At 36.2% G+C, this 15,908-nt stretch overlaps 1 protein-coding gene across 1 annotated transcript in view; it reads right to left on the reverse strand.

Moving 5' to 3' along the window:
• IL1RAPL1 (interleukin 1 receptor accessory protein like 1) overlaps positions 1-15,908 on the reverse strand; it is a 651,340-nt gene that overhangs the window by 9,498 nt on the left and 625,934 nt on the right. The window contains exon 9 of the mRNA XM_089904943.1: positions 6,807-6,950. Coding sequence (XP_089761069.1) covers positions 6,807-6,950 — 144 coding nt within the window. The remainder of the gene's footprint in view (positions 1-6,806; positions 6,951-15,908) is intronic.

Genomic DNA, 15,908 nt, shown 5'->3' on the forward strand with positions numbered 1-15,908 from the left:
AAGAGATTTACTGACAATATAAATGGCTTGGGATTGACATTCAGGTCTTTGGGAGTTTTTAACCTTTAAACGCCTATTGAATGGTTGTCAGACGTTATTGGCAGGTGGCCACTTCTTTTTTTAAATTTACTTTCAAATATTTATAAGTCACATATGTGAAATTGACTAGTGACAGAGGCCATTATTCAGCAAATGGATTACCAAAAGGAGACCCGGGTAGGGCCCAATGATGAACTGTATATTTCATTTTAAAAGGCGATTTTCTATGTTTCCATGTAGTGTATTAGCACCGAATTATGCGATCATTAAAAACTAGCATTGACATAATCTGAATAAATAAGAGTTTTAAAAAAATTAAGTCATTTCTTCCTTGTATTTCAGATTTGCCTTCATATGCTTTTTTATATTTCCAACTAATAATTTTTCAATTAAAAACTCTGCAGAAATAGATGATAGATCTTTGAATAAAAAACATTAAGCATTGCCTTCCCTGGTGGCGCAGTGGTTGAGAGTCCGCCTGCCGGTGCAGGGGACGCGGGTTCGTGCCCCGGTCCGGGAGGATCCCACGTGCTGCAGAGCGGCTGGGCCCGTGAGCCGTGGCCGCTGGGCCTGCGCGTCCGGAGCCTGTGCTCCGCAGCGGGAGAGGCCGCAGCAGTGAGAGGCCCGCGTACCGCAAACAAAACAAAACAAAACAAAACATTAAGCATATATTAATATTTTGATTTTGTGATTATTGAATGTCATTGTATTAATAAATTCCACTTTTCATGTCAATTCAGCCATGGTGGCATCTGACAATTATACTCGAAAATAAAGCTGATTGAGTTTTACACTTTGAAAATTTAACAATATTGTTCTAGTTTACATGTTTTACTACTTGGTACTTTTCTGGACTATTTGAATCCATAGGAACTCAAAAAAGAGGTCCTTCTGCTCCCATAAATAAATAAATGTGATAAGGAATCCTGAATTCATAATGCTCTACAAGTTGTAAGTATTCACTAGTAAGTGCTCGTTACTCAAAGTGAAAAGGGCTGCAAAAATGATGTGCCTGAAGTACCATTTTAGTAAAGATGAAGGAGAAAATAACTAGACCTTGGGATTAAGAGGGGAATCTTTGTAAGTTAGGGGGATATATGAATTGTATATGAGACAGAGAAAGAGAAGGGAGGGAGAAGAGACAGGAAAGAAGGAAGAAAGGAAGGAAGGAAGGAAGAAAGGACTACCTTTATACAAGCATTTAAACAAAAGTGGAAGGGAAACCCCAGTCAGAGGTATGGAGGGGCAAAGGATTCTGGTTGTTGTGATAACTGTATTTTTTTTTGTAATTATTCCAGCAAAGATGGTAGGATATTATGTTAGTGTATGTTCAGCTCTAGAGACAGTAGGTTGCCTTTATGAGGATGGTCAGCTAGCATTTAATTAGAATAAGGCAACACTCCAGAGCCACTACAAACACTTCAACTATCTTTATTTCTGATCAAAAGTAGATGCTTCATTAATTAGGACAATGGATGTTAGAAATAAAGTTTCATTGCTAAAATTAGTGGCTTTTTACTAAGTATAGTAGATCTTCGAAATGGACCTTCCATGTTGAAATCAGTGCTACTCAAGACATATGCAAAGGAAATCATAAATAAAGCGAAAAGACAACCTACAGAATGGGAGAAAATATTTGCAAATGATGTAGCCGACAAGGGATTAATTTCCAAAATATACAAACAGCTCATAATCAAAAAAACAACCCAATCAAAAAATGGGCAGAAGATGTAAATAGACATTTCTTCAAAGACGACATGCAGGTGGCCAAAAGGCACATGAAAAAGTGCTCAACATCACTAATTATTAGAGAAATGCAAACCAAAACTACGAGGTACCACCTCCCATCTGTCAGAATGGCCATCATTAAACATTCTACAAATAATAAATGCTAGAGAGGGTGTGGAGAAAAAGGAACCCTCCTACACTGTTGGTGGGAATGTAGTACAGCTATATAGAGAACACTATGGAGGTTCTTTAAAAAACTGAAAATAGAGTTGCCATATAATCCAGCAATCCCACTCCTGGGCATATATCCAGAGAAAACTCTAATTCAAAAAGATACATGCACCCCAATGTCCACTGCAGCACTATTTACAATAGCCAAGACATGGAAGCAACCTAAAAGTCCATTGACAGATAAATGGATAAGGAAGATGTGGCACACACACACACACACACATACACACACACAGTGGAATATTACTCAGCCATAAAAAGAACAAAATAATGCCATTTGCAGCAACATGGAAGGACCTAGAGATTAGCATACTAAATGAAGTAAGACAGAAAAAGACAAATATCATATGATATTGCTTATATGTGGAATCTAAAAAAAATGATACAAATGAACTTAATTACAAAACAGAAATAGAGCCACAGACATAGAAAACAAACTTATGGTTACCAAAGAGTAAAGGGGGGGAGGAATAAATTAGGAGTTTGGGATTTACATATACACACTACTATGTATAAAATAAATAAACAACACGGATTTACTATGTAGCACAGGGAACTATACTCAATATTTTGTAATAACCTATAAGGGAAAATAATCTGAAAAAGAATTTTACTTATAACTGAATCACTTTGCTCTATACCTGAAACGAACACAACATTGTAAATCAACTATTCTTCAATTAAAAAAAGACATATGGATAACATGACATCATTTAGAGACACATCCCACCCCTCAAGTATCTAGTGGGGTCAGTGGCCTGCCTCCTTAGGGAAACTGTTCCAGGCTTGATTCCAAATGGTCCTGTGTCCTGATGAAGAATTTTTTTTTCATAAGTTCAAATTTATTTCAGAAAGAATGTAAAAAGTTACAAGTAATAGAAAAGATGGTAAATATTAGAGAAATTTTTGAAAAAATGTAAGTATAAACATCTCGAATCATAACACCCTACAGTGCTGTTTTCATGTTTAAATATTATCCTTCAGTTCTTATCTACATGGAGACATAGGGATGTGCAAAGCTGATGATCACAGTATACAAATCTTTTTGTTTTCTGCTTTTCATTTAATAGCATGACATTTTTCTGTATCACTACCCAGTTAATGAAGAATATCCTTAGGTGTCTTTAGATGGTTAGCCTAATCTTGCCACTGGCATTGTCACATTTGCCTCAGGGGCAAGGTTTTTTGCAAGGTTTTTTGGGAACTCACACACAGACACACACACACACACACACTCACATGACACAGAGCTGGGACTTCTTCAAGTTTATAGGATAGGTTAAATGATTGTTTGTTAATAAATGTATATGCAGCAGAATTTGTCCAAATTTTCTTTCACTATTTTGTGGAATCAAGGTGGTAGAGGAGTAATTTACCTTCTCCTACCCCTAACCATTATGGTTACCTCATTTACTCAAAGGGACCTGAGAATTATGTGTAACTGCATTGTCTTGGTCCATTCTCAATAGCTGTGTTTGTCCAAACACCAGCACCTCCTTTTAACTGGCACTATGCATGATCAGATTCCATGGGGGTGGCCAGGCTATAAATGTAAGTTGGGTCACCCTGTTACAGCAGTTGCTTTCTTAGCTAAGAAAACTTTCTGCTCCGGCAGGCAACATAGGGGCATGCTCTTTTTTTTTTTTTTTTTTTTTTCAGAGAATCACAGTACATTTGTACTTAGAAAGAGAAGTCTGGCCGAGTGTGGAGGATCAAATGGAGGGGAACAGAAAAAGGCTAAGAAGGTGGTGTAGGAGGTTTGCACAAGGCATTTGCAATGAAGACTGAGGGAATAGTCTATTTTCAGGAGGTACAATTAACTGACCATGATTACTAATTGGAAATGGCAGATGCGGAGGAAGTGAAGCAAACGAGGTAGAGGATGATACAAAGAACTGAGACGTAAAATGGAGGATGATAAGAAATGAGTTTGGGGGGTGCGTGACTCAAAAGCTGGGGTTGGGACCTATCATAGTGGAGAAAACCAACAGGTTAGCAGAGAGAAAAATGATAACAAGAGAACTGGGAGAAAGACATTTAGATTTAGAAGTCATTTGTACACAAATGCAAGTGTAGACAGGGTTGTACATGTGATCCAAAAAGGTGGTGCTGCAGAATTAGAAGAGAAGTGCTAAGGCCTGAGTCTAGGGGAAACAATAAAATGTAAGGCTGTGTAGAGGGGAACAAGGAGTGATGTGAACAAACTAAGAGAGCAAAGCATCAATATGTTCCATCTTGGAAAAATAGAATCCTTTTGATATAGAACTGATACAGCCAGGTAATGCCTATTGCAATGACTTGAAAGGAACTGACTAAATGTGCCTAGATGCCAAATAGTCCATCTCCTAGTCTGATACAGTGATGGAAATTTGGGGGATTTGGAGTCATTTAGACCTGGGTTTGAACTCTGTCTTCCTGGTTGTATAGCTCTCTATCAATAAAATAGTCAACACAGCTCTTGTCATTTAATACATATTCAATAAATAGTCAGTGAATCTGTTATTATCAATCACCATAGTTCTGACATTACTTCAAAATATGAGGTAAACTTTCTTTCCCTCTTTTTCTTCACACTCTTTGCCTTTCCTTCCAAGAGCACCTTATGTATTCCCTTTTCAGGGGAGATAACATGGTAGCCAAGAATAAAGAAGACCGATCAACTTTGACTTTCAAATTACAGTTTTTGAAGCCAAGTCAAGAATATGAAAAGTTTGGGGTCTCTTAACAATTATCTCTTCTTTGGAAAAAGAAAGGACTTGTGGGAGAGCTAGGAAGAATGGGGATTTGACGATGTCAGAGAAATTTTTCAACAATGGAAGAGTAGATATTTATTCAACCATAATAGCATGGGTAGAAGGATCTAAGGGGATGAGACATAGGTTTAGAGGCAACTAAACTCTTCAGAATATTCTACCATTCAGAACACGACAAAAAATTATACTGGAAATTGACAGTTTCGGTGAAATCATTCATATCATTCAGAACACAAAATATGTTCAAAATAGATAAAGTGAGACTTGTTTAGGTAATCTGCTTTTTCAAATACTTTCTACTATGCTAACTGTGCAAGCAACAGCAGATCTTTAGGTTATATTGAACACACCAAAGTTTTAAAAAGCTAAAAACAATAGGGGCTCAGTGTCCAATAAAATACAGGCTTTGTAAATAGACCTATATTCAAATCCCATCTTGGCCACTTACAATAATACTAGTGCTATCTTCTTTAGTAAGTTATTTAACCACTGGGAGCCTCAGTTGCTTTATCAGTAAAATGGATATTATAACATTGATCTTAGATTTTTTTTTGAGGCTTAGCAAAAATGATTTTAAGAATGCCTAGCACTTTGCTTGATTCTCACTCAACAACGACTCTGACATTGGCAATTTTCTCATATCTCTTTGAAGCAGTACTGAACAATAATTTGTATGAACAGGCAAGAAAGTTAGAAACAAAGAATAAATAGGCTAATCAGTACTTTAAAATGAAAAAAAAAAACCAACAAACAAACAGCTTTGCTGCAGCACAGACTTCACCCTGATGGGAAGGGGAGAAGGTTAAAAAGAGAGGAGTGTTAGGGATGCTGAATAAATGGCTCTTCTTCACAAGTCTGACAAAGTGACAAATAAATGTGATTTATTCCAGAGGCCCCTGGAAATGTGGTAGCATGGGCAATTGCTTTATTTTCCTTTGTACCAATTAGTGAAAAATGAATAGTCAATAAAAAGAGATTACAAAAATGATCAAGAAACCTTGACCATCTGTACAATTTATTGTCACTTCACATATGCTTCCTATATTGCAAGTCTATCTTATATTATGACTCACTTTCAAATGACCAAAAAAGGAAAAACAAAACTTTAGTCCTCTCATGGGCGGTTTATGGAGCTCAGTTGTAAGGACTCCAAATTCTTCTTAGACTGTACACATATTCATGACTGACCAGAGGCAAATAATACTTATGATTTCTACAAAAACAATATTTACTTATCCAACTTAAGTAAAAGTATTAGATTTATTATTATGAAAACAACTTGCTTGTACACTTTCCTATTTGTTGGTCCCCACTTGGAATAAAAATTAGCCTGTCTAAATACAGCTAAATAAACAGGATTGAAAAGACTGCTGGATGATTTCTAAAATATTTGGTACTGTTTATTATAACTGACCAGTCTAAACAAGGAACAAATTGAGATTCACTTCAAACTATTGGGCCAGGGAACACAATTAAAAGAGACACTCCTGGGCTTCCCTGGTGGCGCAGTGGTTGAGAGTCCACCTGCCGATGCAGGGGACACGGGTTCGTGCCCTGGCCCGGGAAGATTCCACATGCTGCGGAGCGGCTGGGACCGTGAGCCATGGCCGCTGAGCCTGCACGTCCAGAGCCTGTGCTCCGCAACGGGAGAGGCCACAACAGTGAGAGGCCCGCGTACGGCAAAAAAAAAAAAAAAAAAAAGAGAGACACTCCTTACTTATATAGAAGTAAAGCTGGACTTTCAATACTGATTACAAGGTGAGAGAAAATGAACACTGATAACACTCCAGTCAGCGTTTGTAATTCGCAAGTGCTGTTTGGAATACCATTCTAAAAAGAGTAGGTATTGCTTTACAATCTTCAGAGGAAAATACCTACTGGCTGCAAAGCATCACACATATAGTTCCATATAAAAGATGAATTTACAAACTGAACACTGAAAGACTGTAAGAGCTGCTGCAAATGGTTATTCAGTTAACTTTTCTTCCCCTCAGAAAAACAAAAGCAGGAAACAGAATATTCAGAAAGAACATTAAAAGAGGGAACTCATCTTACCTCCATCCAGCTCCTCAGCCCCAAAATGATTCCTATAGAAGAGCATGATTTCTATCTTGTAACACTTGTAGATGGTCACCAAACAAACAAGCAGCAGAAGGATAGCACCAAGCCCTCCAGCAAGTTCAACTGTATACATCAGCTCTAAAAAAAAGATTACAAGAGGGAATTATACCATATTCACATACAAAATCATAAATTCAACTTGATTTCACAGTTTTGTGGATGAGATCAGATGTAGGTAATGGATTAACACAACCCCTTCCTTTTCTGCCTGAGAATTTGATCTTTTGATAACTTTCTAGCTGTTGCCTTGGTAACCAGATAAGGTAGTATGTGGTAGCTGTGTTTCTAAGCAACATTGCTTCTGGTAAAAATGAACCTATATTGGTAGATTGCATTTGGACTGAGAGAATTATAAATACCTGATTGGAAACTATAATTTTGGGCTTGCTGGGGTGCGAGTAACTCTTACATATAAACCCAACCCTTGTGGGAATCCTGCAAGCTATGCTCATGGAGTTGATAAAAGAAAAATCGGTTCCTGTGGTATGAAGCTTTTAAGCCAGGATGGTTTCTGAACTCACCCAATATGAATCTTGATCCTTCCCACCTGAGCTGTCACCTGGGGGTTGGGGCTGAGAAGAGATGAGGGGTCAAACAGCACAGTTCCTGAAGGGCAGTGTGGACTGTCACATAGAGTGTTGGGTGGACCACCTAATGAATACTGTCTGCTGGCTCCTGTCAGAAGCAATAACACTTGTCCTGTAGCTTTCTGAATAGAGTGGTGTCAATGTGGCTGACCACGGTCTTGGAGGCTGAGTGCTAACTTGGGCTTAAGAAATAGGCTCTCTAGTGGATGTCACACCAGACTATGTTGGTAGTATTTTCCTTTCACTAAGCTACTTAACATTTTTTTTTCTTATCCTTTCTTTCCGCTTTTACTTGGTATGTTACTACATTCTATCCAAAAGAGGAATTTTCCTGCCATTCACTGTATACAAGTTCTCTTATTCCTACTGAATGTTTATATTGCATAAGAAATGATCAGAAAATTTAAGGGATAAAAATGCACAGATTTTGAAACTCACTTTAACTGCCTATTTATGCATGTTGACATTGATCATAATAGTCCAAATGTTATTGATGGGTATCCATTGTTCCCTGCAGTTGACAACTACCTTGAAAAATACTAGTTGCCTTAATTACCATTAAAGATAAATATTCCTGAAATTATGGCTCTAAAATAATGGCATTTTTGATCCTGTAATTTACAATCCACTAATGGGTTATCTAATTTTGTAACATAGTCAGTGTAGTTTTAGACTGAGAACTTTAAAATAATCTGTGGCTTTGCAGTGACAAGTACTCTTGGGTTACAAGATCACTCCTGAGATCTTACAAATAGGGTGAAATCATCATGGGTGCAATGTAGTATCAGTGATTAATAATCTGCAAAGTATGGCCATAATTTTCTCACAAGGACATGTTTGTGTGTGTGTGCGCGCTTGCATGTGATGTCACTTTTCCTGTGATGATTACAGAAAAAAAAAAACCTCAGCCATAGTTCTCATTATCTAGTCCTTCATTTCTAATTCAACAGTTTAATAAAAAAATACATACAAACTACTGTTTCATCAAGTGTATTTTTCCGCTCTTGTTAAAATTAAATAGGACACAGAAGAAAAACGTATAAAAAGTGATCGGACTTTATGAATTTAAGAAAGAAAAAATAAAGTGAGTTATTCAATCTTTTAGAGTCTAAGTGAATTAATACGAAGTGTGAAATACTAAAAAGTACCTCAAGGAAATTTATACATTTTTTATTTGTAAATATCAGACAGCTTTATCTGCTGAATCTTGTGAGGGACTACAACAAGATAGTACTACAAAAGTACCAGGAATAAAATACAAAACCCAATTTAGTATAATGTTTTCCCACTACTTTGTGAACAGAAAAGATTAGTGGGTAGATAAGTCTGTGGGGTACACTGAGTCTTGTTCTCTCAGGATATCAGTTAAACTCCACCACACATAGAAGCCTGTATAAAACTCTAACTTATGCCCATAGGGTAATTTATATACCAGAAAAAACCTGATTTAAATTACACTGGATATAATGGGAAAGAGAAGCATTTGGACTATGGCTACTTTTTTTTTAAAATTTTTATTGGAGTATAATTGCTTTACAATGGTATGTTAGTTTCTGCTTTATAACAAAGTGAATCAGCTATACGCATATATCCCCATATCCCCTCCCTCTTGCATCTCTCTCCCACCCTCCCTATCCCACCCCTCTAGGTGGTCACAAAGCACCGAGCTGATCTCCCTGTGCTATGCGGCTGCTTCCCACTAGCTATCTATTTTACATTTGGTAGTGTATATATTGGACTGTGGCTCCTTTTAATATTCATTCTGTTTTCTAATATAATGCATTACACACTTGGAATTCATCACTCCGAAATTTGTTGTGTGAGAAAAGAAATAAAAAAATAATGGAGAATGCTTAACTTCTACTCTCAAACACTGCTAGCAGAAGTGCCCAATGGTACTACTATATTAGAAAATTTTGAGTAGCTGCTAATAAAGTTAAATATGAATCTACCCTATGAACAGCAGTTACACTCCTAAGTATTTACCCAAAGGAAATATAAGCAGATGTCTATAAGAAGACTTGTACAAGAATGTTCAGAGTAGTCTTATTCATAGTAACCACAGCTGGAAAGAACTTAAATGTTCATTAACAGGATATGATGAACAAACTGTGTGTGACCGTTTGATATAATATACTCAGCAGTAAAAAGAATGAACTACTGCAACATGCATGAATCTCACAAAATTATGTTAGGTGAAGAAGGCCAGACACAAAGTAATACCTTCCGTATAATTCTATTTAAATGAAGTCCAAGAGCAGGCCAAAATAAACCTCAGGGATAGAAATCACAAAATGGATGCTTTGTGGATGGGTGATGGGAAATTTTATTGGGAAGGGGAAAGAGGGAACATAATGGGGTAAAAAACAACAACAACAACAACAACAAAAAAACCTCTGTGTCTTTTTTCAGGTGTAGATACAAGTATTGATATATACTTTTGTCAAAACTCATTGAGCTAAACACTTACGATCTATGTGTTTTATCTTATGTTAATTGTACTTCAATTCTTTAAAAATTTGATTTTTTTAAAAAAAAAGAGTCATTATAAGTTCTAACCCAAGGGCTATGTGGGAAGAAGCTGTAAGGAAAGCTGCGAGTCAGGACAGATGCTTTGCTCTAGATAAGTGCCCAGGCAGAGAATGGTTCTTTCATGGTGCCCCTAAGCACATCCTTTGATTCTGGAACCATGGCACTGGGCCTGGGCATCTAGCATGCCTTACACACCCGTATCTCATTGAATAGCTTTTAGAACAATCAAAAACTATGCCTGAAATATAATTCTATTAATCCAGTAAGCAGCATTCTCATTTTCTTCAAATGCTATTTGTAACACTGGTCTCTACACACATTTTTTTTAACTTCTAAAAACTGAATATGTGTAAGAGAAAAATTTTATGACAGTTAAGTCTTTTTTGTTTTCAGAGAAGTAGTTGCCCAAATGTGAATTATTCCCATTGCTAGATGTCATGAGCCACTCAAAAAACTGTATATACTACCTTGAATACACTATTTATTAGGCTAACCAATAATACTGTCTAAAATGTAATGAGAAAAAGAGAGCAGGGTTGATGAGGCTTAGCAATTACAGAAATGGTCTTGTGTCACATGAATACCTCCTTTAAGGTACAAACATATGAAAACTTACATATACCTAGAGTGTGAGCAATAAAGCTAGAAAAATTCTTCTGAGCCATATGATAGTCATTTTCTTAATACTAGGGATACCCAAAACTAGACCAAGAAACAGCATTTACAAAGAGCTAACTTATTCTGAGATCTTGACAGTATCTCAGATCTCCCCCAGAAACCTCCGTAGTATTACATGGAGAAGCACGGTGTGCTTATAACAAACTTGTAAGTCGGAAAAGAAATGTGTCTTTCCCCACAGTCCACACAATAGTGCTTGCTCCTCAGTTAGTACGTTATTTTTATAGCATAAAGACTAATACACCTGCCTTCATGTTATAAATGCGTGCAGGTTAAAAATTTTTCCATTGAAATTTTTTCCATTGGTTTATATAGCATGTGTAAATTCTCCCAAAGAAAATGGTGCATTAGATTCAGTTTCCACATTCTTTTGCTCCAAGCTGGACACATTCATTAATATGAGTGCCAGCCATTACTGCTTATACATTAGGTCAGGACAAAATTACTAGGGGTTAAATTCTGTTACTGTTAAAAGAAATGATTGGGGCTCACTGCTGTATTTTATCTTTACATTACAATGTGAATGGTGTTGCCCCAGCAAATGTCATTTCCTTTTGAAATGGGATCTGCTTTTCAGCTCAAGTTCAAGCTGCCTGGAGTGGCAGCATTTAAAAAATAAAAAGATTCCATTTCAGCACAATTCAACATCAGAGGATGGAAAGAGAAAGTGCAAACCTTTAAAAATCTGTTTAGCCTTTGTGCTATTTTGTTAAAATGATAGACTCTGCCCCCTTTAAGGGACTGAGACTGAATACTGAAAATTGTAAAGCAAAATCGCTGGGCAAAACCTAAGGGAAACCGGCATTTGGTTAAACACAACAAATGAACAGGTGCCAAAGAGTTACATTTAAGGGCACAAGCAGTCATTTAGTTACAGGCAATTAACAATAGTCCGTGGAAAGCTCCAGTATGGGCTAAGGGAAAACACATTGATTATTGCTGCAGTAGTAGACTGCTTTCGGAATAAATTGCTTCAATTTAAAACTAGATTTGCAACAAGCATTTTGAGCAATGACTACAATTTTTTCTTATCAAGACAGTTGGACCAAGCAACCCTTTAAAAGAAACAGCTAATTAAAATAAAGCGCATGCCATCCCCTAGTATATTGGATTACACTGCAAATAATAAATGCATTTGGTTTACACTAATCTTGCTGCAATTACCTAGTATAGTTTGGAATCCTGTTTTTTTTTAATTGGCTTGTATTTAGTGTTGTTTGCAAACTTTTTCTGCTAGGTATCTTTGAAGAGGTAAAGATGTTAACAGAGTTAAATCAAAGTTTATACGTAATTGTGTTTTTTTAATTTTAAAAAACAAATTATTTATTTATTTATTTGGCTGCACCAGGTCTTAGTTGCGGCAGGCGGAATCTTTTAGTTGTGGCACGTGGGATCTAGTTCCCTGACCAGGGATCAAACCTGGTCCCCCTGCACTGGTAGCGTGGAGACTTAACCGCTGGACCACCAGGGAAATCCCTATATGTAATTTTGAACTCTTCACTTGGAGTATTCATTTTGTATCTCTGTCTATATTTATATATATAATCTTGCTTAAAGTATAACTGAAGACCTTAGGTGGCTTATTCTTATATAGTTCATCCTAAAATTGCCTCATTCATTATATAAAGTCCTTTGAAATGCTCTGCCCTGATTTATATGCAGTAAAATGCAAGTTTGTGGGGGAAATGCATGATAGATAATATAATGATCCCAGTTTATTCATTAGCGTCACCAAGTACATTTCTTCTTCTTTCACTGTGTTATAAAGAGCTAAACTTTATAAGGATTTATCCATCCACATAAATTCATATGCATATTTATTTCTCTGGAGCAGTATAACTTATTTGTTCCTGGCAGGAGGATAATTATGCTCAGCCTACAAAGATATTCAACTCAATTCTACAATACATCAATGCAATTTAGAAGCAGTTATAATTTCTTTTTGGTAACACATTAAGAAGCTGAATTGCTATTCACATAATACCAAGAAAATGTTTTCAGAAGGTATAAACTGGTATGTAAAGATAGTAGTTTTGCTCTTGCAAAAGTGCTTTTTGGAACAAGGAAAGGTATACATAATAATAATAATAATAAATGAAAGTGGTCTCTGAATTTAACAATGTGATCTGTACAACCAAACATCTGGGCAAAAGGTTACCTTCCAAGTAGTATATTTTGCAGTTTTGGAAAGAGGTTTTCAGCCAAAGTATCAAATTAACTTTAACTTACTGTCAATTAAGAATGCAAATATGGTGGATGAATCTAGAGACTGTCATACAGAGTGAAGTAAGTCAGAAATTTCGAGAAAAACAAATATCATATATTAACGCATATATGTGGAACCTAGAAAAATGGTACAGATGACCAGGTTTGCAGGGCAGAAATTGAGACACAGATGTATAGAACAAATGTATGGACACCAAGGGGCAAAAGTGGCAGAGGGGGGTGGTGGTGGTGTGATGAATTGGGAAATTGGGATTGACATATATACACTAATATGTATAAAATAGATAACTAATAAGAAACTGCTGTATAAAAAAATAAAATTCAAAAAAAAATAAAAATGCAAATATGGTATTGGCTGGGACCCATGATTAGGGCCTAGTTAGACTAAGCTCCCATAAGCCCTTGGATCTGAAATGTTACACATTAATAAACTATTAAAACAAAAAATTAAATGAAAGACTAGATGGAAAAAATGCATCATTCCTTATACAGTTAGCTAGAGCCTACCCTTGGAATGTCTTTTTTCTCTCCCCAACCAGATAGGAAGGGTGCTAAGTTTTGTTTTATATTTTTTTCTATGAAGTAGGGAATATTCATAAGTGGTATTTTTTTTTTTTTTTTATTTGGCTGCACTGGGTCTTAGTTGGGGCAGGCGAGCTCCTTAGTTGCGGCTCGCTGGCTCCTTCGTTGTGGCACGGGGGCTCCCTAGTTGTGGCACGGGGGCTCCTAGTTGTGGCACATGGGATACTTAGTTGTGGCATGCATGTGGGATCTAGTTCCCTGACCAGGGATCGAAACTGGGCCTCCTGCGTTGGGAGTGTGGAGTCTTAACCACTGTGCCAACCAGGGAAGTCCCAAGTGGCATGTATTAAAAGACAATTTAAAATAATGACAGTAATCAAATAAAACATGAATCCATGAGTTTATATTAATTATAAACAAATTAATAAAAAGGAAAGCTCTCCTTTAGGGCAGAATGCCAATTGGCAAACACAGAAGGAATAATAGAGTTAGAAATCACCATTTTCCCACCATCCTAATAATAATTGACTCAGGCAAGAATTATCAACAGAGGGTAAAGTTAATGGGTGAAAGATGGATGAGGTAGGATATTCCTACTGTCTTAAAGTACCTCCCTACTGATTATTTATTAATGATTAAGGGAGAAATCTTAAGGAAGTGACCAAAATTAGCATTACCAGTAATGGGACAAATTGACATCGTGTACCTCCTGATGTAATGCATTAAGAAGGTATAATATCATCTATGCAGTATTCCAGCCACATATAAGTAAATATCCTAAAAAGGAGTAAAAAATAAAATCTGGTTTCTATTCTTTGAAAATGTCAATGCCATGAAAGACAAAGAAAGGTTGAGGAACAACCCCAGATTAAAAGAGACTAAAAAGACTTGAAAACTGAATGGATTGCATAATTCTGGATGGAAAATGTGGTAAAAGGATATTATGGGAATACCCTTTGAAATATGAATATAGACTACATATTAGTGAATAGCATTCTATCATTTTCAATTTTCCTAAATTTGATAAATATACTCTGGTCTTATCAGAAAATATCCTTGTTTTTAGGAAGATTCATGTTGAAGAATTTAGTCATGATGTCTGCAATTTACTCTCATGTGGTTCAGCAATAATATGTGTTTGTATACATAGTGTAGCTCTATCTTTTTATTTACCTAACTAGATGAAGAGAGATAAGGCAAATGTGGCAAAATGTTAATAACTGGTGAATCTAGTTGGAGAGGCTATATGGAAATTACGGTAAGATCACAATATTGCAAGTGTTATTGTAATTTGAGAATATTTTGGGTTGATTATTTTGGATTAAAGTTATTCACAGCTATTCCATTATAATCTTTGCAAAGCCTTCAGTTTAATCTTCCAAAAACATGTCATCATCTTGGAATTTTCTTCAGTAATTGTTAGCTGATTTGCATTGCTCATGGGAAAGAGTCCAAACCCCTTGTGTTGGCATTCAAGGTCCTTCACTCCTTTAATTGAAGCAGCTGATTAACCTCCGGCAGGAATTATCCCTCCAATGTGAATTGAATTTGACATATGTTTTCCCAATTCTGTACCAACCTAGAATTTCTTTCCATTTATCAAAACCCTACCAATCCTGCAAGGCAAGGCTAAGATCTGTACTTTCAGTGAAGCTTTTCCAACTAAAAGCAATTTGTCTCCTTAGAACCTGTATTTTCTGTAGCTTTTTTGATGACTTATCATACTGTATTATACCACTAAGTGTTGTTCATGGTTTTACAAGATAAGCAATTGCTTTACCTTAGGGCCTCCCACTTTGCTTCTTCAAGTCTTTGTTCATAGAACACTTTTGCAACTCGGTCCACTGACCACTCATTCCAAGTCACAAACCTGTGGCTGTATCCACTTCCCTTTCTCTATTTTTCACTATAGCATTTATCATTACAGAACATAGTATTTAATTTTCTTATTAATATATTTATTATCTATTGTCTATCTCCTCCCACTGGAACTTAAATTCCAGCAGGGCAAGTTTTTTTTGTCTATTTTGTTCATATTTTTTAACTGATTCTCTCTCAAGTGCCTTGAAAACTATCTGACACATAGTAGGAGCTCAATGAATATCTGAATAAATGGATGACTGGATAAGAACAAATGTACTTGTCTAATGAAAAGTTAGATTTTTGTGCATTCCCACTCTAAAATGACAAGAATATCTCTGTGAGCCATTTTTCCAGACAATGTGTCATGAGGTTCAAGCAACTTATGGGGTATAATTATTAATACACAGGCTGTTAGTTTGATGATAAAACTTCATTCTATAGAAAAACGGTCAACTTCACAGTACAGATTTAAAAGGATTCTTTCATCCATAAATCCAATGACAACATACATAATCTTTATAGACTTAAAGAATGAGGAAAGTATTGCTTTACATCTTTGATATTATTATTCATTTTTGTCTTTTCGCTCACTCATTCACTATCTTTTTGTTTTGTAAGTGCGTTAAAT

Source organism: Delphinapterus leucas, chromosome X (assembly GCF_059928025.1).
Source record: "Delphinapterus leucas isolate spDelLeu-1000000601 "Yukka" chromosome X, BTC_Dleu_Yukka2, whole genome shotgun sequence".
NCBI classification, from domain to species: Eukaryota; Metazoa; Chordata; class Mammalia; order Artiodactyla; family Monodontidae; genus Delphinapterus; species Delphinapterus leucas.